The 25000-nt window shown below is 42.4% G+C and overlaps 1 protein-coding gene across 1 annotated transcript in view; it reads left to right on the top strand.

Moving 5' to 3' along the window:
* LOC137093392 (PE-PGRS family protein PE_PGRS33-like) overlaps positions 1-15612 on the top strand; it is a 24095-nt gene extending 8483 nt beyond the window's left edge. The window contains exons 2-3 of the mRNA XM_067458204.1: positions 14564-14824; positions 15100-15612. Of these exons, the coding sequence (XP_067314305.1) occupies positions 14564-14824; positions 15100-15612 (774 nt within the window). The remainder of the gene's footprint in view (positions 1-14563; positions 14825-15099) is intronic.
* The last annotated feature ends 9388 nt before the right edge of the window (positions 15613-25000 follow it).

Raw genomic sequence — 25000 nt, forward strand, 5'->3', positions numbered from 1 at the left:
CCTGATGTGAGCGCAGTAACTCACAGTAAGCTGCGGTTAAAGGAGTCCAGGGAGACCTGAAATCAGGTTACTGTGGGAAGCGCCCCATCAGCCATGCTAAATCAAACCAAATAACAGATTGTTCAACTCAGTCATTCCGCATAAATTTCCACTGATATATTTAGAGTTTCTCTTCCATATGCAGTCGTGTAGCGGTTAATACATGTTGCGGTGTGTTTACTAGTTTCGCCTGGAGATCAAAACGTGAAAATTCCCTTTGAAATGCATTAATATGTGTAAGTGTGTGTGTTTTTTTCTTCCCTGGCACTATAAATAATGTTCCTCTCTTCTGTGTGTGTGTGTGTGTGTGTGTGTGTGTGTGTGTGTGTGTGTGTGTGTGTGTGTGTGTGTGTCTCAGTGGAGGCGCAGTAATGTGTGTTTGACTGCGATTCTGCTGTAATAGTTCAATATCTGCAGGTGAACATTAAACACTCGAGACACTTCGAGTCACCGCAGAAAACATTTCACAATCGCAGTCATATTTCATTCAACATCAACTCTTAAAAATCATAGTAGTAGCAAATTAGTCAATAATTGCCATATACTGCAGGAGTATATATTATGAGCTGCATATGAAGCATGCGGTAAACGTCATCCCTTTTCCAGAAAGAGCTGTTTTTTGTTTTTTTGTTTTTTGTTTTTTTGGATACATTACTATTTTTAATTTTTAATTTTAATTTTTTATATTGTGATATATTATTACAATTTAAATGATTTGGTTTTCAATTTATTATACTTTAAATTATCATTTATTTCTGTGATGCAAAGCTGAATTTTCAGGATCGTTATATAGTAATGTGTACAAACTTTTGGCCTGTACTATATATATATATATATAAGCAATTTTTGACACTTTTGCACATTTTTTTGCAAAAAAAATGAGCAGGTTTTTTTGATTTCTGTCTTTGTTTTGGTCTTCTACTGTGCATCCGTCCATTACCTGCAGGTGTGCAAGGGTAATTGTAATTAATCACTGATTGAGAAAATCAGCTGGAAGCTATAAAATAAAAGCAAATATGCTAGCAACTATATAGAAGTCTATATGAAACACCAGAGAAACGTGCAAATGTTTTGTGTTTGGCAGAAAACCGGTTTCCTGCAGGTGAGAGCTGTACACGTTTAGCGTGTGTATAAACCGGCTCAGGTCTAAAGACCACCAGATCGGGCTGATCTAAAACAGCACCAAGGGCTACTTTACACATCTATAGCTTGAGACGAATGCTATTAGTCTACTTATAAAAGACAGAGTTAATATTTATAGCTGGAGGTGAAATGTAAATGTTATTAAGTGACTGGATGTCACGGTTAGGAGCCGTCATGGAGAAATGGGTCAGGTGAGACTGACAGCGGAGCATGTGTTCAGGAGATAAGAGAAACTTCAGCCAAAATAATCCTGAAAATACAAGTGACATGAGCTAATACATCGACAGCACCTCAACACGGCACTTCCATGAAAACAAGCTCAAAAAACAAGACAAATATCACAGAACTGGACATATAAATGACTTTAAAAGGCAGGCATTTTCAACACTACGTTCCCATGATTGCCATAATGGAGTGTGTGAGCAAACTCTTTTGCCATTCATTTAATTCTGTCTTACCTTAAAACAATATTAAGTCTGAGCATGTATTTCTAACGGCAAAATGCCACCTCTAATGTAAAAGCAGGAAAATGGCAGTGTCGTAAAAGGTCAAATTACATCCAATCAAAGTACCTCATCCTTTACAGTTCAAGCACTCGAGCGCCGATCCTTGTGTTCAGATTAGGCTGAACATGTGCCTTTATAAACCTGGGGTTTTAGATCTTACCAGCTTGATTTAATATGTAAAAGTATAAATTTGTTTTTACCTCATATTTCATATTTTTCTATTATTTTTTGTTTTGTTTAAAACATTGCCTCATGACATTATTTGTGCCATTGTGATTGCATTTATGCCACCTCTGAGCAGCAGCAAATACATATAGAGGACTTTTGGTCATACTCTTTTTGATTAAAGTTATTGATTAATGGGATACAAGCGTGCAGTGTTATTACAAGATTGAACCTCATTGGCTCTCGAAGGTCAAGCGAACAAGCTTCAGCTAAACTGATTTGCCTAAATTTAATGTTTATCATATAAAGTGTCTTCATAAATTTGGACGAAACCTCTCTCCGTTTATATGGATTTACTTTACAATCTCTTTATGAACTTTTTGAAGCGCCAAAGTAGTAGTTGCGTAGCTGTCAATGAAGGGACTGAAGTGTGTGTGTGTGTGTGTGTGTGTGTGTGTGTGTGTGTGTGTGTGTGTGTGTGTGTGTGTGTGTGTGTGTGTAATTGATTGCCCCGCCCCCTCGTCTCTGATATCTGCCCCTCTGTGCTGCGGGCAGGAAACAGACGCTTTCAGTCACAGATAAAGAAACATTTCTCGTTCTCCACAGCCCCTTTCATCATTAATCAAAAATTAGTTTCTAATGCAATGAGTAACTCCAATCACGTTAGCGTCTGCATTAATCTGATGCTATCATAATTACAATTAGATTACACTGCTGCAATCAGAGAAAAGGGATCGTTAAGAGAAGGAATATAAATTGCTTTAGTTTTGTAAGTACTGAGCAAGCAGAAATCTGAATTAATCTCCATTTATACAGTGTGTGTCTCTCTGAGAACTGCGGGCGTCGTTCTTCCGAGCCGTCGGTATGAATTAAAATAGACATATGACATAAGCTCCGAAAGTTTACTTTAGTTATGTGACGGTTTTCCCAAGATTCCTCTGGAACTTCCTGTCAGAGAATTCCTCCACAAACGTGAGAGGGTTTTGTTTATCTAGGAATGCCACATTTTTAGTGCTTTTATCAACCAAAGCTAAAGGCATGCGGTTGAGTACAGGTCTTGCAGTTTAGTGCATGGTTGGCAGATTCGTTATGTGAGATTTTGGCTCATTACGTGTCTGTGATGGGATGTGATGTGTTCTCCTGAAGGAGTTTCTCTGGAGACGATTCTGCTGATCACTTTACCTAACATCCCTCTGTTATTCTTTCTTTCATCAATTACCTTTAATTCACTTCTTCTTTATTTCTTCTGAAGAAGTTCAGAAAGATAAATATGTGTCTCTAAATTACAGACTTTAGGCACATTCATCAGCTCAGCTCATATTCATGAATTAAAAACAGTCATTAGAAAAGGTCATTTTCCCCTGAATTCGTAAAAGGTTTTATTACGCAGGGTTAAAGAGAGGAACAGTGTGTGTGTGTGTGTGTGTGTGTGTGTGTGTGTGTGTGTGTTCGTTCGTTCTTCTGATGATGTAACGAGTCCATCAGGTGTTTGGACTCAAGTGCAGTAATAAAGGTGATTTAGTTACAACATAAAACCCAGGAGGGGGCAAAATACATAATAAAAAAATTAACTGAAAAACAGACCAACTGGGAAAATCACGGGAAACCGAGAGACATAGACATCACAAAGATCCGACACAGACTGACAAACACAAGGAGCTTATAAAGGGAAGAAATTAAGAGGGAACCCAGGTGGGGCAAATGAAACCAATAATGAGATAACAAGGGGGAGGGATCAGACAATGACAGGAGCACACGCTCAAAATAACAAAACCCACATGTGCACACAAGACAGGACAGGCATGTGACAAGTGCAGTGTTGACAGAACTGGACTAATATGATCATACTTCCTGGTTCTACTAAGAACTCGAGCTGCTGCGTTTTGGACCAGCTGGAGTTTGTTTATTAAGCGAGCAGGGCAACCACCCAGTAGAGCATTACAATAATCTACCCTTGAGCTCATGAACGCATCGACTAACTGTTCAGCATTTGGCATTGAGAGCATGTGCCATAATTTAGATAAGTACGATTTAAACCACGCCAATGCAGTTCCACTAACGCCAACATAACTCGAGTCTATTCAGAAGAATATTGTGGTCGATAGTATCGAAAGCTAAGATCGAGTAACACTAATAGAGAGACTCAACCACGATCAGATGATAAGAGTAAATCATTTGTAACTCTAATTAGAGCAGTCTCAGTACTATGATACGGTCTAAATCCTGACTGGAAATCCTCACAGATACCATTTCTGTCTGAAAGGAGCATAGTAGTGAAGACACGGCCTTTTCTAGTATTTTTGATGGAAACAGTGGATTCGAGATTGGCCTGTAATTGACTAATTCTTTAGGATCAAGTTGTGTTTTTTTAATAAGTGGTTTAATTATAGCCAACTTAAAAGTTTTCGGCTCATATCCTAATGTCAAGGATGAATTAATGATAATAAGCAGAGGATCTCTGACCTCTGGAAGTATCTCTTTTAATAGCCTAGTCGGTATAGGGTCAAGCAGACATGTTGTTGATTTTGATGATTTAACAAGTTTAGCCAATTCTTCTCCTCCTATAGCAGTGAATGTGTGTGTGTGTGTGTGTGTGTGTGTGTGGGGGTGGTGTGGGCAGTGTAGAGGGATAGAATGTACAGTTTGTACAGTGTAAAATCCATTATGCCTATGGAAAGTCCCCACAATTCATAAAAACCAAGCGCGGCGCGTGTGTGTGTGTGTGTGTGTGTGTGTGTGTGTGTGTGTGTGTGTGTGTGTGTGTGTGTGTGTGTCTGTCTTCCCGCTTCCTCCACTCTGTCATTGTCATTCAGCAGGTTTTGTTGTAAGCTTAAAGACACATATATTCTCTCTCTGGGCTGATGGAAGTTAACAGCGCTCGTGATTAATGTGTCACATTATTAGTGCTGCTTGTGTTCAGTAAATCCCATCCTTCAGGATTTGGGCCTGTACAGGTATTAGCTCTGGGAATAATCCGGAGTGATTTGAAGAGTGAAGCGTGTGAAGATCTGGCAGGTCCTGAGAGAATATCATCTGCCTGGTAGGTGAGGAAAAGAGGAAGATGAAAACTAATCTCGCTGTAAAATACTCCAACTTTAACAGCGCAGATCCTTCCCCACAGGTCACTCCGAATTATTCCATCGGCTTGACAGTTCTCCGAAATAAAGGATGTGTGTTCTGTCATCTTTTGCGCAATCAATCAGCTTTATTTATATCGCTCTTCTCCAACGCCGATTGTGTCAGAGCAGCTTCAGTGTTAAACAGGACAATACTGCATGTCCTGTGATGTTATCAGCTTATTTTAATTTATCATAGAGAGACAATGTTGGCAGATCAGTGTTAGAGTTTATAGTTTTCTCAACCTAATTTCGTTTCAAACACTTTCAGAAATGTGTAGAGATCTCAGTTGTGGGATAACTTTATGTGAAGAGCAAAACCCAAATGAATTAAAAATCAAATTGAGAGCTTTTTGTGCAAATTAAATATTGTGTGTATATATATTTCAGTGAACACCAACATACATGTGTGTCTGTTCCTCTCAGAAAACATCCCTGGGCTTCAGGAGAGTCAGATGGACAGATGGCATGATACCTGTGGCTTAATAGTGCATTATATGGAGAAAACATCCGGAGAAAGAAACAAATGCAGGTTTAGAGCGAGTAAATGATGAGCACATGATGCATTTGGGGTGAATTATTCCTTTTAATGTTCATTATTCTTATAAATGATTATTGGGCATTAAAAAAATCCCAAATTAGACAACTATTAGAACTGGAGCTCCCAATATTTATTGTTGCGGTAATGAGCTCAGATGAAGCCGTGTGGTTTATATCTGTCAGATATATCATTATATCCAGTCTCCTCTCGGTCTAGACCTGCAGAGTGAGTAAGGGTTTACACACACACACACACACACACACACACACACACACACACACACACACACACACACACACACACACATGTTGGTCTATGTGGTTTACAGGGACTCTCCATAGGCGTAATGGTTTTTATACTGTACAAACCGCATTTTCTATCCCTTTACACTGCCCCTAAACCTACCCATCACACACACACACACACACACACACACACACACACACACACACACACACACACACACACACACACACACCACACACACACACACACACACACACACATTTTCTGCTTTCATTGCACAAAGGATCTCTATTGGGTTGACAGTGTGAGAATTAAACTAAACTAATCTAACACACATTGATTTATATAACTGGCTTTGTAAAGCACAGCAATATTTAGCTAAATATTTCATTTAAAAAAAAATGCTTGATTGAATTGTTGAAACGTTTAATTATATATAAAAACCCAAAAGAGTCGTTGACTAAAATGAAGATGAAAATGGGTGTTTGGGAGCGCGGCTGTGATTATCCGCTCGTCTCATTTGGCTGCAGACGTGACTCTGGGCGGAAACGTGCTGGAAAAAGTTTGCTTTGAAACAACTGAGCTTCTGTGATGCTATTGAAACGGAGTTTAGTTAGTAGTGACTTTGAGTTACTTTCTCCACAAAGCAGATGTATGTGCTCCTGATCGCGTCTGCCTCATACACACACACACATACACACACACACACACACACACACAGATGCGTCTTCCCTCTTCAGGACAAACAGGGCTTGGGCTCATTGTGCAAGTGCATATGGTGCTCTCTGACCTCAGGCTACAGAGAGAGAGAGAGAGAGAGAGAGAGAGAGAGAGAGAGAGAGAGAGAGAGAGAGAGAGAGAGAGAGAGAGAGAGAGATGTGCCGAATGCTCGCACGCCCCACAGTCATTCATAAGTGCCTGACTCTTTCTCATTGGGATGTTTTATGGCCGGATGACTGCGCTCACTGAAGCTGTGTAATCAGATAAATATCGCACACACAACTGTTATTATGAACACACACAATAGTTTGATGTTAACCCTCATGTCATATTCAGGCCCTTTTCTCTGTATATCTCCCTACCACTGCTGTATATTCATGTGTGACAACGGAAATAATGGCAGGGAAATTATATGTAGGTGAGAAATATATATATATATGTAAATTTAATGTGCACTGTTCCTGCAAAGCTGTAATTTTTCTTAAAGAACACGTTGAGTTGGGTGTGCCTGACGAGGATCCTGATAATCTGAATGGCTCTGTCGGCTGATATTTGTCTACGGCGGTGAAAAGGAAGGTGGAGGAAACAGCATTTGATTCAATTTCTGTCAGGCAAAGCCGAGCTAAATAATGGCGAGCAGATCCAGCGGGATGGAGAACGCACAGCTACACCTGCTGCGGAGATCTTACCGCTCCTCTGGAGAATTAAGCCCAACCCTTAATGAATGTTTAAACCTGTCGAACACGACAGATAAACCTGCTGTCAGACTCAGCGCTTAATTCCGACTGAAGGAATCACACACCTGCCCACGTGTGTGTGTGTGTGTGTGTGTGTGTGTGTGTGTGTGAGAGAGAGAGAGAGAGAGAGAGAGAGAGAGAGAGAGGGTGTGTGTGTGTGTGTGTGTGTGTGTGTGTGTGTGTGTGTGTGTGTGTGTGTGTGTGTGTGTGTGTGTGTGTGTGTGTGTGTGTGTGAGAGAGAGCCTTGAGCTCAGTCTGTGGACTTGATTTAACGGAGAGGAAGTTTACAGAATGAACCTGACCGCTTTAAAACGCTCCTAATCTACATTTGATTCACTGCAGTTTCCGGCCGGAATAAACACCAGTGGTGGTAACACACAAATTATAAAATGGGGAGGATTTAAGAAAAGACTTAATCTTTATTAAAGGCACAATACGGTTATGATTTAAAACACTTTTATCATAGTGTATGATTTACAGACGATGACATTTGATCCTCTCACCACAGCCATATGTGTGGCTTCTAACACACAAAACACGGTAAACGAGGTAAAACGGCATGGTTGCTTCATTTTATCTCACATTTGCTTTTGTTATTCTATTATGGTATATTATTTGTTAATGTTATACAGCATTTATTGTCACACATCAGAAGTTGAAGCTGTATGTCCTGTTAATTTAGCCACTGTATCGAATAAATACCTAGGGTTGTGTTTGTTTTCTTCTAAAAGAGTTGAGAAATAAGCAGATCTAGCAGTTTTTATGGCCTTTCTGTATGCCATCATGCTCTCTTTCCACAAATTGCGAAAAACCTCCAGGTTTGTTTTCTTCCAGCTGCGCTCCATTTTTTTGGCTGCTGTTTTAAGGGCCCGAGTGTGCTCGTTTTACCACGGCGTTGGATTATTTGCTTTAATCTTCTTTAAGCGCCGGGGAGCAACTATGTCTAAAGTGCTAGTAAAGAGAGAGTCAATAGTTTCTGTTGCAGCATCAAGTTCTTTTTTAGAAAGCAATCTTTAGTCGCAGTGGTGATAGTCCTGCCATATTTGAAGCGAGGGGATGGCTTTGCAACCTTAGGTAAATTAATTATACATGATATTAGGTAATGATCTGAGATGTCATCGCTCTGCTGCAGAATTTGAACAGTATCAACATTTATTCCATGTGACAGTATTAGATCTAAAGTATGATTAAGGCGATGAGTGGGTCCCGATACGTGTTGTCTAACTCCAATAGAGTTTAGAATGCCTCTAAATGCCAATACCAATGCGTCTTTTTCATCGTCTACGTGGATATTAAAATCCCCAACAATTAGTACTTTATCTACAGCTAATACTAACTCCGATACAAAACCAGCAAATTCTCTGATAAAGTCTGTATTGTGCCCTGGTGGCCTGTATACAGTAGCCAACACAAATGTCAGACGGGATTTATCATTTACACTACACAGCGTTACATAAAGCACCAAAACTTCAAAGGAATTATATTTGAAACTAGACTTCTGAGTAATACTGAAAATATTATTATAAATTATAGCAACAGCTCCCCCTTTACCTCTCATATGCGGCTTGTGTTTATAACCGTAACCTCGGGGAGCTACACGCGCAAAACACTCAGATGAAGTATTTTAATACAGTTTCAGCAAGAATAACTTTGATGATGGACACACTCATACTGTCCTCCCGCTTCAGTTAAACAGCAATATCTCTATGTCTCTCTGTTAAACACACACACACACACACACACACACGTTTGTTTTTGTGACATGTGGGGACATTCCATAGGCGTTTATACCGTACAAACCGTATTTTCTATTCCCTTACACTGCCCCTAAACCTACCCATCACACACACACACACACACACACACACACACACACACACACACACACACACACACACACACACACTGCCCCTAAACCTACCCATCTCAGGAAACATTCTGCATTTTTACTTTCTCATAAAAACTCCTCCTGTGTGATTTATAAGCCTTTTGTAAAGTGGGGCCATGGGTAATGTCCTCATATTTCACCCTCTCCTGTAATACCTGTGTCATACCCATGGCATTATACACATTTGAGTCCTCGTATGTCACAAAAACATGCCCACACACACACACACACACACGCACACACACAACTCTCTCTCTCCATCTCACGTGTGTTTAGGAGCGTCAGATGGCGACTGATGAAACCGCAGCTCTAAAGACAGTTAAGCGGATGTTAACTTCCCACTGAGAGAATTTCTCCAGGTCGAATGGAAAACATTCCACTAATCATCTGCGGCAGGAAAATACCAGCTGCGGCCCATGCCAGGATTATCATTCTCATAGACCTCTCACCGCGCTTTTAGCTAAATGAAAAATCTGCCGTAGCCTGGGGAGAGACGCCGGCTGATAAGAGCGAGCGTGTTTACGCAGACGCTGTGACGGAGAACTCCGAACAGGTTTTTCTTCCGCTGCGATCTGAAAAAACACCAAGATGCCATTAGGTTGAAGTAGGGAGGGAGGGAAAGGAAGAAAGAAAAGAAGAGAGAAAAAGATCAATGTATTTACACGTTTCATTTGCAGCGAGTTGGCATAGGCTCATTAATTTAACATTTCCTCCACCTTCTGTCCCAGAGTAATGCCTGCCGAACAAACTACACAACAACCCAACGCCGATCCGCTCGAGACATTAACCACGCACTGAGGAAAAACGGCAAATATACTCAGATGAACTTTAGTGCTGAACATCACAAAAGGCCAAATCTGAATCAGGATCAGTCGCATTCGTTTATATGTGAGTGTGCGTTAGTTTGGGGTCGTGAGATTTTTACATCTTTAAAGAGTGTCTTCTGCTCATTAATCTGACCATAACTCCAGTAAAGCAGAGAAATATCCCTCCAGTGTAAATCTTCTCTATGTGAAAATAACGTAAAGTGATTTATTCCTGAGTTTATCATCATGACTCCAGTCTTCAGTCACATGATCCTTCACTAATCATATGAGGATCTGATCATCAACACATTTATGAGTATTATTATTATTCTCATATGAGGATCTGATCATCCACACATTTATGAGTATTGAACACAGTATTGTTATTACATTATTGTGCTGCTTTATTTCTCAGGATTCTTTGATGAACAGAAAGTTAATTTATTAGAAATAGAATCATTTGTAACATTATAAATGTCTTTACTTTCACTTTTGATCAGTTTAAAACATCCTTGATGAATAAAAGTATTGATTATTTCCCAAACAAATATAATATTTTGCACATTATTAACCCCTTGCCAGCAACATCCGTCCCTCTGCATATGAACGACTTTAGAGATGAAATCTGCAAACAGCCGGTCTCCAGTTTTTGAGAGAATCCCATTTATCAGGAAATTATGAAAAGGTAAACTTTAAAAATTATCTTTTTAATAAAATTTGTATAAATGAAATGCAGATGGGAATAATAAAAGTAAAGTTATTAACGTCATCTCTAAAGTTAGATATGTATGAAATTGTCCAGATAATGTTTAAATCGCTCTATCGAACCATATAACACGAGCTTGACCCACACTTAACACCAAAATACCTGCAACTCACTCATCTTTATTTCTATCGCTCTTCTCCAATGCCGATTGTGTCAGAGCAGCTTCAGTGTTAAACAGGACAATACTGCAGCAGAATTAGATTGGGCTGTACAGTCGTTCTGGAGTAAACAGTGATGTTATCAGCTTATTTTAATTTATCATAGAGAGACAATGTTGGCAGGTCAGTTTTATAGTTTATACAATTAATTAAGGCATAATTCATTAATTTTATTTGTATATTTAGTTGAATAACTCTGATCATAATGTTAGTGTCCCCAACTGAGCGAGCCAAAGGCGACCTTAAAAACAATCATATTCTGAATAAACAGATTAATTCTGGAAATATGCCTCGGGGAACTATATTCAGCTTTAGTTCTTCAATATTTGTAATGCCGATCCGTCAGAAAAGGGAAGAGCGTTTTGTTTGTGATCTGTTTCATGTTGTGTGTTCTGAAAGCTTTCAGAAGTCAAGAAAGGAAAGTCTTGGGGCCAAATCTAATGCCTTTGCTCTCCATTCCGACATTGTTCACCTCGCGGATGCAGATTATCCTGTTGGTTCTGGTCAATCTCTGCACCAAACAATCGACTCCCTGACAGGTCTCTCCTAATGCTGTAAATGTGGCTGATAAAAGTAGAAGCTCGACTTTGAATAAGTCCATCTCATCCGTCTGCGGGCCGGCCGCGTGTTTGCTGTCAAACATGGCAGCGCGGGCCCAGGGCACTGGAGTTTAATCCAATTGGCAGTGGAGCCAAACTGGTGGAGTAATCTATGCTTTAGTGTAGCTGGCTCAGCTCGCTCTCTCTGGACTCGAGCGCTGATAAGCAGAGCGAGAGAGAGAGAGAGAGAGAGAGAGAGAGAGAGAGAGAGAGAGAGAGAGAGAGAGAGAGAGAGAGAGAGAGAGAGAGAGAGAGAGAGAGAGAGAGACGCTTTAGCTTCTTTTCTTTTCCTTAACAATTGCTCTAATTCGGCACAGTTATCGCTCTACCTGTCTCACAGACCTATTAAAGATTACGGTCACCGGCAGGAGAATCTTCTCAGTGATTTAAACACTTTTAAAATTCATAAGTCAAGAGGCTTATGCTTTCTTAGTAGGAGTCCTTATAACAATGCGTATTCTAATATTTAATATCGGAAGAGCTGACAGTGAGATTTTCCGGCGGCTCTGTTTGACCCTGTCAGAGAGAAACGCGAAGCTTTGACAAGCCGAGACTTTTCCGGCGGCCATCCTGACGGACACAAATCCCGTCCAATCACATCCCACTCCCACCTCTGCTGGAGCTTCTCATCGCTCCAACGCCGGATATAAATCTGGCAGTAATACACGCAGAGGCGCGCTACACAATCGCTCGGAGGCTTAACTTTATATATTTATTTTGAGTGTATTTGGAGGCTTGTTCTGAAGGTCTTCCGGAGGGCTTATGGGACATGCTGCTGCTTATATGGGACGCCGGGGCTAGTTGTCACACCTTTCGCTCTTTTTTTTCTTTTTCTTTTTTGACATTTTTTTTAAACCACAAGCTACAACAGCGGGGCATGTTGTCACACGATGGCCTGGTTTCACAGGTTTAGGCCTTTAAGTGGCTTTATAAACGTGAGTTAGGGAAATGATCGGTTTACTCTGGGATAATATTGTATAGGACCCAGAAAATATATATATATATATATATTTTGAATTTTGTATTTTTTCATTTCATTAAATTGTTGTTAGCATAAGAAACAAATAGACAATTTTCTTTTGTGAAAAGTTTTATTTTATTCATATGTTGACATCAACCAATCAGCTTTATTTCTATCGCTCTTCTCCAGCGCCGATTGTGTCAGAGCAGCTTCAGTGTTAAACAGGACAATACTGCAGCAGAATTAGATTTGGCTGTACAGTCGTTCTGGAGTAAACAGTGATGTTATCAGCTTATTTTAATTTATCATAGAGAGACGATGCTGGCAGATGTGCTCTGTAGTTGACATCAGGACTCAGTTGTTTAAAAAAATGAAATGACATAAACTTCATGTATAGGCAAAAACAAGAGAATTTATTTTTAATCACCAATCATTATTCAAGTTTCAGGATTTTTTTAAACAAACTTTGATTCTGAACGATGTTATGAAAGACGTAACTGAATCCGTTGATATATAATCCTACTTTATGCAATACGTGGGTAAAATGGCCATACTTGGATTTTCCAATTCAATGCAATGTACCAATAAACGGCACCTAATTAGCATATTAATGTGTTCTTGGTGCAACATGTAATAATAATAATAAAGAAGTGTAATAATGGGCGTGATATGGTAACATTTTCATGATAATATGTAATATTTCATAGGAATATTGATATGTAATTTATTTTCCTATTCATTTGATGTGTGTCCCAAATGCCTGATAACATGACTTAAGTCCTGGCGTGGGTATTTAGGATATCTAAGCCCTATTCTCTAACAAAAAGTCATATTTTGATTAGAAACCGCATTACATTTTCCTAAGATGCTGATTTATAACAAACAATTTGAAAATTATTAGATTTAATTTATAATTAAAAAATATAATTTTTTCCATAAGAGTGCTAAACATTATTGGCAGCCATTTTTAAAGACCGATTTGTTGTTGTTGTGGTGGTGAAAGCTCCACACATTTGGTGTGTGTGTGTGTGTGTGTGTGTGGGCATGTTTTTGTGACATATGAGGACACAAATGTGTATAATGCCATGGGTATGACACAGGTATTACAGGAGAGGGTGAAATATGAGGACATTACCCATGGCCCCACTTTACAAAAGGCTTATAAATCACACAGGAGGAGTTTTTATGAGAAAGTAAAAATGCAGAATGTTTCCTGTGATGGGTAGGTTTAGGGTGTGTGTGTGTGTGTGTGTGTGTGTGTGTGTGTGTGTGTGTGTGTGTGTGTGTGTGTGTGTGTGTGTGTGTGTGCGTGCCTTCACAGCAGGTTCTCAGAGTGATCTAACTGTTGTGGCGTGTGTGTGTGTGTGTGTGTGTGTGTGTGTGTGTGTGTGTGTGTGTGTGTGTGTGTGTGTGTGTGTGTGAGCACAAATGCATTAACACAGTCCCTCTCTCTCAATAACACACTCACGGCTGTGTGATTTCACATGAATAAACCCCACAAAAGCCACACAGAGCCGATTTCCACAAACAGGTTAGCGTGCTAGCGCTCAGCGATCGCTCCATTTCTCTCACAGCTCCTCAGCCTTTATCTTCTCCTGCAGGAATGCATTAGCGGCGAGTGTCACGTTAATAGAGGAGGTTGTGTGGAGTCACGGCTAATCTGACAGCAAGGTTTCAGTTAAAGTGAATACGTCACATTTGGGCTCTATTAGCATCTGCCATCTCGCTATTAGTGCCACCGGCGTCCGTCACCTACATTCAGATGTCAGTGTTTCCCCTTCAAATGGACCATAAATACAGCTCACCACATCCAGCCAACAAAAGGAGAAGTACTTCAGAGAGGACAGTAAAATAGCTTTCTTTCATTGGATCTATTTATGTTTTTACATAACCAGTGCGGTCATGATCAGCCCGTCTGAAAGGTTAGCCAGTTTACAGCTGTGTTTGGGGTGGGCGAGGCTGTGTTTGGCGCGGGCGAGGCTGTGTTTGGGGCGATGCTGTGATTAGGGTGAGGCTGTGTTTGGGGCGGGCGAGGCTGTGTTTGGGGCGATGCTGTGATTAGGGCGAGGCTGTGTTTGGGGCGGGCGAGGCTGTGTTTGGGGCGGGCGAGGCTGTGTTTGGGGCGATGCTGTGATTAGGGCGAGGCTGTGTTTGGGGCGATGCTGTGATTAGGGCGAGGCTGTGTTTGGGGCGGGCGAGGCTGTGTTTGGGGTGGGCGAGGCTGTGTTTGGGGCGGGCGAGGCTGTGTTTGGGGCGGGCGAGGCTGTGTTTGGGGTGGGCGAGGCTGTGTTTGGGGCGGGCGAGGCTGTGTTTGGGGCGGGCGGGGCTGTGTTTGGGGCGGGCGAGGCTGTGTTTGGGGTGGGCGGGGCTGTGTTTGGGGCGGGCGAGGCTGTGTTTGGGGCGGGCGAGGCTGTGTTTGGGGCGGGCGAGGCTGTGTTTGGGGCGATGCTGTGATTAGGGCGAGCCTGTGTTTGGGGCGGGCGAGGCTGTGTTTGGGGTGGGCGAGGCTGTGTTTGGGGCGGGCGAGGCTGTGTTTGGGGCGATGCTGTGATTAGGGCGAGGCTGTGTTTGGGGCGGGCGAGGCTGTGTTTGGGGCGATGCTGTGATTAGGGCGAGGCTGTGTTTGGGGGGGGGCGAGGCTGTGTTTAGGGTGGGCGAGGCTGTGTTTGGGGCGGGCGAGGCTCTGTTTGGGGCGATGCTGTGATTAGAGCGAGGCTGTGTTTGGGGCGGGCGAGGCTGTGTTTGGGGCGGGCGAGGCTGTGTTTGGGGCGGGCGAGGCTGTGTTTGGGGCGGGCGAAGCTGTGTTTGGCGCGGGCGAGGCTGTGTTTGGGGCGGGCGAGGCTGTGTTTGGGGCGGGCGAGGCTGTGTTTGGGGCGGGCGAGGCTGTGTTTGGGGCGGGCGAGGCTGTGTTTGGCGCGGGCGAGGCTGTGTTTGGGGCGGGCGGGGCTGTGTTTGGGGCGGGCGGGGCTGTGTTTGGGGCGGGCGAGGCTGTGTTTGTGGTGGGCGAGGCTGTGTTTGGGGCGGGCGAGGCTGTGTTTGGGGCGGGCGAGGCTGTGTTTGGGGTGGGCGAGGCTGTGTTTGGGGCGGGCGAGGCTGTGTTTGGGGCGGGCGGGGCTGTGTTTGGGGCGGGCGAGGCTGTGTTTGGGGCGGGCGAGGCTGTGTTTGGGGCGGGCGAGGCTGTGTTTGGGGCGGGCGAGGCTGTGTTTGGGGTGATGCTGTGATTAGGGCGAGCCTGTGTTTGGGGCGGGCGAGGCTGTGTTTGGGGTGGGCGAGGCTGTGTTTGGGGCGGGCGAGGCTGTGTTTGGGGCGATGCTGTGATTAGGGCGAGGCTGTGTTTGGGGCGGGCGAGGCTGTGTTTGGGGCGGGCGAGGCTGTGTTTGGGGCGGGCGAGGCTGTGTTTGGGGCGGGCAAGGCTGTGTTTGGGGCGGGCAAGGCTGTGTTTGGGGCGGGCAAGGCTGTGTTTGGGGCGGGCAAGGCTGTGCTTGGGGTCGGGCTGTGTTTGGGGCGGGCGAGGCTGTGTTTGGGGCGGGCGGGGCTGTGTTTGGGGTGGGTGGGGCTGTGTTTGGGGTGGGCGGGGCTGTGTTTAGGGTGGGGCTGTGTTTGGGGCGGGCGGGGCTGTGTTTGGGGCGAGGCTGTGTTGTAGGATTGTAAAGTAAATGTAGTCATCATGAGTTTATAAAGCTTGCAGAATGACGTTTGCATCAGTCTGTTTTAAATAATAATAATAACAATAATAATAATAAGCAAGAAATGTGAGGGTACTGATTAAAATAAAGAAGTTCATCTATTGCCGGCCCATTTCAAGCTCTGGCTGAATGTTAATTTCAGACTCGCTACTTCAGAACCGCTGCGATACGAACGTAACTCACGTTCATCTGTTCCGCAAAACTTCTGGCAAAACTCACTGGACATTCTGCTTTAAAAGATTCACGAAACGTGCAAAAAGGAACAGAATATAACTTCACAGAAAGTTTTCTAAGGAACCTGGGTTGTCAATTTGAGCGCTTTGAGTACACTAGAGAGAGAGAGAGAGAGAGAGAGAGAGAGAGAGTGTGTGTGTGTGTGAGAGAGAGAGAGAGAGAGAGAGAGAGGGAGAGAGAGAGAGAGTGTGTGTGTGTGTGTGTGTGTGTGTGTGTGTGTGTGTGTGTGTGTTTATCTGCACCAAATCTCTCTATACCCAAAGCGAAAAATAAAGCTAATGAAGTTTTTCTGAGTCTCTCTTTGGTCCAGTTGGACTTTTTGTTTTGGTGTTTTATATGGATTTTGTTTTTGCAGCGTTTCATGTCTCTTAGCAAGGTGCCGTGAAGCTTGAAAGAGCTTTTGACACGTGAAAAGTTCTGATCGCTCTACAAAGCCGCGAGAAGCACAAACAGAGCCGCTTCAACCCTCAGGAGCGTAATTATATCAAAGACACAGAATCTAGTTAAAGCGTGTACATGAAAAAAGATCAGTCCTCTTCAAGGTTTCGTTTGACATTGAGAAGATATAAATGAAGAAGAAAAAAACAAGAGATTCCAGCCCACACACACACATAGAGAGAGAGAGAGAGAGAGAGAGAGAGAGAGAGAGAGAGAGAGTTGAGAGAGAGAGAGAGAGAGAGAGAGAGAGAGAGAGAGAGAGAGAGAGAGAGAGAGAGAGAGAGAGAGAGAGAGAGTTGAGAGAGAAAGATTCTGTCAGAATATTTTGATTGTACACGCGCTGTTATCAGGACACATCTCTGCGAAATAAAGTGACCTGCCTGACACGGATACAAACGACAAGAGAAGGAGAATGAAAGACAGAAGAAAGATGGCAGATGAGGGAGCAGTGGCTACAAAGGTAGAGGCGCGTCTCCCTCCGGCCGATCTATTGACAGAGATGACAACGGTCCCCTGGTAGGCCATTATCCAGGACGAGGCTCACACATCAAGCCTTCGCTGACACACACAGAGAAAGAAAAACCAGAGCTGAGAATGCATCGTTACAAGGCTTCACCTTGGTTTGTCAAAACTCAGCCTTACTTATACAGAGTACACAAGCCCTGAGGGTCTCTGTTTCTAACGCCACACTCCTGAACCTCGGCCTATTTCTGCATCTGTTTACATAAACCTTTTCTTACTCCTCTCCGAGACGAACAGAAGACACTTTGAAGGCAGATAAATCGCGCGGCAGCTCTTCAGAAGGGCTCTGATCTCGCTGTAATTGATAAACAAGCGCTCTCTCAGAAGGCCTCGTGACAATCGTGGGTCTCGGTCGCTCTGTCTGCTAATAAAGCGCATTCTATCAAATTAAAAGGTCTGCGCTTCAGGCACTGAGTGTAACCAACTGCCCTACAAAATATTTACACTGCGCTGGGAACGCAAGTAATTGAAAGTCTTTTGAAAAGTGAGGAGCGCTGTACACAAAAGACTATCTTTGAAAGGCTGTTTGGCTCCATGCGGGCCGCAGACGCTGGTTTTCAGGGCCGTGTTTATGGGATTATCCCAGAGTTTTACACTCGGCAGATCGGCAGGTATCCTGGACACGTGTGAGAGTCACTCAAATAACATAATACTGAAGAACGCAGACATCCATGCTTGAGCAACACATTGCATCACATTACCTCAAGGGGGCGATAGAGTTTCCTTTAGGTGTTATTAAACCACATTATTAATATTCAGGTCGCTATGTGTAAAAATATAACTAACTTTAACAACCTGGTCTCGTTGGCAAAACGTACCTGTGGCAATGCTTTTGCAAACCACAAAATACGTACTAATACGTGCATATCAATGCAGTCTCCAACAGAAATGAACACTAGAGGCAGTATTTATTTATTTATTTATTTATTTATTTATTTATTTTCTAAACAATTACATTTTGGAGTTTGTATCACTTAACCAGCTCCATATGTTTGGCTTTCCTGACCCACCAAAGCTCAGCTGGTACAGATTTAAACTTGCGTTGCTGAAAGCTCGGGAACGAATCCTGTGTGAAACGAATCATGATAAAAGACGAGTTCAAAACACAAGATAAAATGACATGGATACAATCTTATTTTTGTCACATTTGCTGTTGTTAACACTATCGGGTCGGTTTAGGGTTTAGTGTCGGTGTACATTAAAAAACCAACGTGACAAAACATGCCAGATTCACCACATCTGTTACGAAAAAAACAAAGCTTTTAGCGCCCCCCAGTGGACATTTCACTGCGAAACTGACGCAATATGCACGTATTGGTACGTATTTTGTGTTTTGGGAAATGTTGCCACAACTCTTGTTATATTTTCGGTTTTAAAGTCAAAAATGAAAAAAAAAACATGATGAGGATACATTACAAAAGATGGGAAGATTGTGAGGAAACATATCATATAACAATATGAACGTTCTGTGTCTTCATATCCACAGATTAGACTGGTTTGTCTTCAACTGTGAAATGCACAAACGCAGCCAGACCGGTAGGTGGCGCTGTTCTAACCTGGTAGGATATTTCTATCCAGGAAACCTCCTATATTAAGAAATTAGGTATGTAAAAAAAAATATATGCCCACATCCGTGTTAGAGAACATGTTTGTGTTCGAGGGTCAGTCCGATCTGGAAGAGTCGGCCACAGGTCTCTCCTGGTGTATCTATGCAAATATATTCATATTTGGATCAGGAGTGGCCAATCACGCTTCTGTCTGAGGTATGGTAGGCGTGGCCCCGGGCCCTCAGGAAAACATCCCACTCGGGGCTGTTTGCTCTCGCTCTCCTCCGGCTCTTCAAGAGTCCCACAGCAGACCTTAACGCTAACCCTTCCCCAAATCCTGTTAGAACAAACAGCCTCCTTATAGCGGCCTCTTCCTGAAATATCCTCTAAGTGTGGCTTTGGCTGGTGTTCGGCCTGAAGCATGTGGCGTGCTACAAGCCCCTTGACCAAGTTCAGCTTTTCAGTCACATGAAATCAGGCATGTAATGGCTGCTTAGAGCAGAATCTATCAGAGCCGCTGATTGGATTAAATATGTAATAAGTTTGGATTCGTATTCAAAGCCAAAATATTCTGCTAATCACCCAATGCTAATGAATTTGAGAGCGGAAATATTGGCTGCGGTGATCATGAGCTGAAGGTGCAAAGATCCTGTGACACCAGAAAACCACAGAAACACACAATCCACACCGAAGGAACACACACACACACACGCACACACACACACACACACACACACACACACACACACAAACACACACACACACACACACACACACACACACACACACACACACACACACACATCATCTGATCCACAGAAACCTGCCATATTTGCATAGCAAAAAGCAGCTACAATCATGATGTTAATGTTTATAATATCTTAATATCTTAATGTCTTGTAGTCGCATTTAGCTGATTAGAGCTGGAAGATAATATATCTTCTGAGTACATTTTGAGACGAGACAAGCAATTAAATAATTTAGCTATAGTTTGCTATATTGAGTATATTGCTTTAGAGTTACTCAGCTGCTGATATATTGTGTCCTATGGGAATTCAGCAGTTTAAGCCAACAAACATCTGAACAAGTCATGAGTGTTTCAAACTGTAAATACAGTTATTACAGTAGCTCACTAACCAGAAGAGGATACGTTTATCCTGAGACGGTTAGGGTCACGTTCTGTTATTGTTTTAGTTTCAAGTTCCAAACTGAATGTCAGAATGTACAATGGACAAGGCAGAAATGCCTTGTTGATGCTCGAGGTCAGAGGAGAATGGGCCGACTGATTCAAGCGGAAAGAAGAGCAACTTTGACTGAAATAACCACTCGTTACAACCGAGGTATGCAGCAAAGCATTTGTGAAGCCACAACACACACAACCTTGAGGTGGATGGGCTACAACAGCAGAAGACCCCACCGGGGACCACTCATCTCCACTACAAACAGGACAAAGAGGCGACAATTTGCACAAGCTCAATAAATTGGACAGTTGAAGACTGGAGAAATGTTGCCTGGTCTGATGAGTCTCGATTTCTGTTGAGACATTTAGATGGTAGAGTCAGAATTTGGTGTAAACAGAATGAGAACATGGATCCATCATGCCTTGTTACCACTGTGCAGGCTGGTGGTGGTGGTGTAATGGTGTGGGGGATGTTTTCTTGGCACACTTTAGGTCCCTTAGTGCCAATTGGGCATCGTTTAAATGCCACGGCCTACCTGAGCATTGTTTCTGACCATGTCCATCCCTTTATGACCACCATGTCCCCATCCTCTGATGGCTATTTCCAGCATGATAATGCACCGTGTCACAAAGCTCCAATCATTTTAAACTGGTTTCTTGAACATGCCAATGAGTTGACTGTACTAAAATGGCCACCACAGTCCCCAGATCTCAACCCAATAGAGCATCTTTGGGATGTGGTGGAACGGGAGCTTCGTGCCCTGGATGTGCATCCCACAAATCTCCATCAACTGCAAGATGCTCTCCTATCAATATGGGCCAACATTTCTAAAGAATGCTTTCAGCAGCTTGTTGATCAATGCCACGGAGAATTAAGGCAGTTCTGAAGGAGAAAGGGTCAAACACAGTATTAGTGTGTGCTCCTAATAATCCTTTAGGTGAATTATATATGTGAAGTATATATTTAGGTTAAGTATATTGTTGTCATGTAATATATATATATATATATATATATATGATAACAATATAATATGGACTTTTAATGATGTCTATATTAACACTTGTTTTAAAGAACTTTAGATGCAAAGTTTGTACCATTTACCGTACCGTACGAATAATATGGAAGAGTAAGAAATTGAAAATACCTTTTATTTTACAATTCCACGATGCAGAATTGCAATTAGAAGTTAAGAATGCATGAAATGTAAGTTTGTAATAGCACTTGATCATTACTGGGGTTTCTCACATTCACTGTCGTTTCTTCAGCACTGCAGACACTGTAATCCTTATTCCTGTGTAAAATGGGTTAGCTCCTCTATAATTCTGCTCTCACAGACGCTCGTCCTGTTTAAGGCCTGACGCCTGATTCCCATTCACATGCTAAAGCCAGAGGAACATGAGCAGAATGGTGTTGGTTTATCGTGGTGTCCGAGCAGTGCCGCTCCGTCTCTGATTCTATAGCAGCCTCGAGCTCTTTAGCGTGGCAGATTCACACGCGTGTGTGTTTGGTCCAGGCCTATTCAGAACATCTTCAGTCCGCGCTTCTTATCGGAAAGGGTTGCCATGCTGCAGCATTCTCTAAATATTGAGAATGAATGGACTGTTTTTGACTTGGTTTTCTGTTATAATGTGGCAGAAATTTGAGTTCTACAGAAATCCACAGTTCAGTCGCAGTTCCGATTATTAAAATGCACCATCCAGTTTATGTGCTTTAGACCTGGGAATATCACTCAGATTGTCTAGCAATTAGTATTCTAATTATTTAAACCAAATTAATTAAAATCGTTGGTACTAATATTGCATTAACTAATATTAACTAACAGTGAGAAATACATTTGTTGCAGTATTTATTCATCTCTGTAAAAGTTAATGACAGAAAAACACTGCCCCATATTGACATAAAAACACAAATTTTTTGACATTTTTGCAGATTTATTAAAAAACAAAAACTGAAATATCACATGGTCCTAATTATTCAGACTTCCTTCCTAGAGCTGGCCGTCCGGCCAAACTGAGCTATCGGGGAGAAGAGCCTTGGTGAGAGAGATAAAGAAGAACCCAAAGATCACTGGCTGAGCTCCAGAGATGCAGAGATGGAGAATGTTTTAGAAAGACAACCATCACTGCAGCCCTCCACCAGGCGGGGCTTTATGGCAGAGTGGCCGACGGAAGCCTCTCCTCAGAGCAAGACACATGAACGTTTGCTAAAAAGAAATAAGATTCTCTGTCTGATGAGACCAAGATAGAACTTTTTGGCCTTAATTCTAGGCAGTATGTGTGGAGAAAAATATCACCTGTCCAATACAGTCCCAACAGTGAAGCATGGTGGTGGCAGCATCATGCTGTGGGGTGTTTTTCAGCTGCAGTGACAGGACGACTGGTTGCAATCGAGGGAAAGATGAATGTGGCCAAGAACAGGGATATCCTGGACGAAAACCTTCTCCAGAGTGTTCAGGACCTCAGACTGGGCCGAAGGTTCACCTTTCAACAAGACAATGACCCAAAGCACAGCTAAAATAATGAAGGAGTGGCTTCACAACAACTCCGGGGATGTTCTTGATTGGCCCAGCCAGAGCACTGACTTAAACCCAATTGAGCATCTCTGGAGAGACCTGAAAATGGCCGTCCACCAACATTTACCATCCAACCTGACAGAACTGGAGAGGATCTGCAGGAGGAATGGCAGAGGATCCCCAAATCCAGATGTGGAAAACTTGTGGCATCTTTCCCAAAAAGTCTCATAGTTATATTAGAATAAAAGGGTGCTCCTACTAAATACTGAGCAGAGGCTCTGAATACTGAGGACCATGTGATGGTTCAGTTTTTCTTTTTAATTAATCTGCAAAAATGTCAACAATGATGTTTAGTCTCAGCACTGATATAAACTCTGCGTCGTCAGGAGCTGTCGAGAGTGATTTTAATGTGTAGTGTTGAACATGACGATATATTAAACCATTAAGCTCAGTACGGTACAGTATCTCTTCAGCACTTACGCTGGTGCATGTTCATATTACAGCACAGCTCATTAAGATAACAGTAAATTAATGCATCCTTCACTCACACGTACCGCGGTGATCCTCGAGTGTCCACTAAAGTGTGAAGTGGAGGTATCAGTGATGTTATTCAGATCAAGACATGAGGATGATGATGCTAGAAATTACTTTGCTGTCTCTGCACACACACACACACACACACACACACACACACACACACACACACACACACACACACACACACACCTCTCTCTAATATTTACAGCATGACTGATTTGCGATAGACTGATCGTAATAAATGTAATTACTGGGACACAATGGCCACACAACATTGTGTTTTCCCCCCTTGCGTTTGCTGACACACACACATGCCCCCCCCCCCCCCCCCCCCACACACACACACACACACGTTCAGAGGTTGTGGAGTAGAGTAGAGAGTAAATGAGCTGCGGAGAACTCGTGTGATGTGTTGACACTTGCTCTGCGCGCTTACAAAAAAAAACGATGATAAAACAACACAAAGGAACGCATTATGAATTTTATTAATGATGGTGGGACAGTATGCAAAACATCAAAGGTCCGCGCGAGAGATTAATGACCCTCAGCTAGACTGTTTAATTACTGCCGGCTAATTAGATTCTTGACCAAATTTTTAATATCTGCATTCCCCTCCAACACCACGTTCAGATCCACCATTTATCAATCTCTCAGAAAACGCTTGAGTGGGCGGCCTTTCCGAAACGCTGCATTAAATCCACACGGCCGGGGAGGTGAAGCTTCCTCGTCTTATTATGGTAATGGAGTTAATACAACGGGTATAAGAATAACACGGTAACATTCATGCATTCATGACCACGGTGTGTGTAGCAAACACGGTAAAACTGCTTGTTTTGAAGTTTAAAAAAAAATTTCCTTTCAGAAAATTCACAGCATTTATGTCCATTTTTACTGATCGCTTTTCTAGAATTTCAGATTATAAGAATATTGAACACACACACACACACACACACACACACACACACACACACACACACACACACACACACAACACACACACACATTTATTGTGCTTTCTGACTATAGAGTATTACCGTTTAAATAACAATGAACATCATTTTACCATTGAGGACAATGGGCGGTTTAATATTAATAAGAAGAAAGAAATATAAGCATAAATAAGAAATACAATTTCCCATAAAAAAAAATTAACTATTTTTGGTTCGGACCATTGAGGTTTAACCATTAAGTGTCCATCCATTATTAGATGTTTTAACTCTTTAGTTACACACCTGCTTCTGTTTCTGTGATTTATGTCCTCCGCGTCCTGCTCATCGGCCGCATCGCCAGCGCTATTCTCCGCCATCTCCGTTGTTTCTTTCGTTTGTGTTTTTATTAAAGACTCTATTTTTGTTCTTCCTACTTCAGTTACAATATACTTTATTACAGTAATGAATCTCAGCAGAGAACGCAACATTACAGTACATGAGAACTAATGGTGTATATGTGATTAATTGTCATGAAAGTTACATCACAACCCTCATCTTTACGAAATAAAGACAAACCTCATGCACTTATTGTGTTTAAGGTTAATATGAGACTGCAGAACCTGACGGCACTTATAGAGGAAACGCTGAATGCCATCTGGATAGGAGTCCACATACACACACACGCACGCACACACACGCTTACACATACACACACACACACTCACGCACACACACACACACATGCACACGCACACGCACACGCTCACACACACTCAATTCAATTCAAGATTGCTTTATTGGCATGAATGTAAAAATACAATATTGCCAAAGCGAATGACATAAATAATAATACACATTAACATAAATAATAATAATTGATGGTAATAATAAAGAAAATATTACAACATAGTATAGCATAACTTGAACTTAAATATCCGGTGTAACAAATTAGAACATTTGATACCACAGTGTTTTAACATATACACACAATCACACATTCAGGGGGTCACTGTGGTGGACAGT

Source organism: Pseudorasbora parva, chromosome 12 (genome assembly GCF_024679245.1).
Source record: "Pseudorasbora parva isolate DD20220531a chromosome 12, ASM2467924v1, whole genome shotgun sequence".
NCBI classification, from domain to species: domain Eukaryota; kingdom Metazoa; phylum Chordata; class Actinopteri; order Cypriniformes; family Gobionidae; genus Pseudorasbora; species Pseudorasbora parva.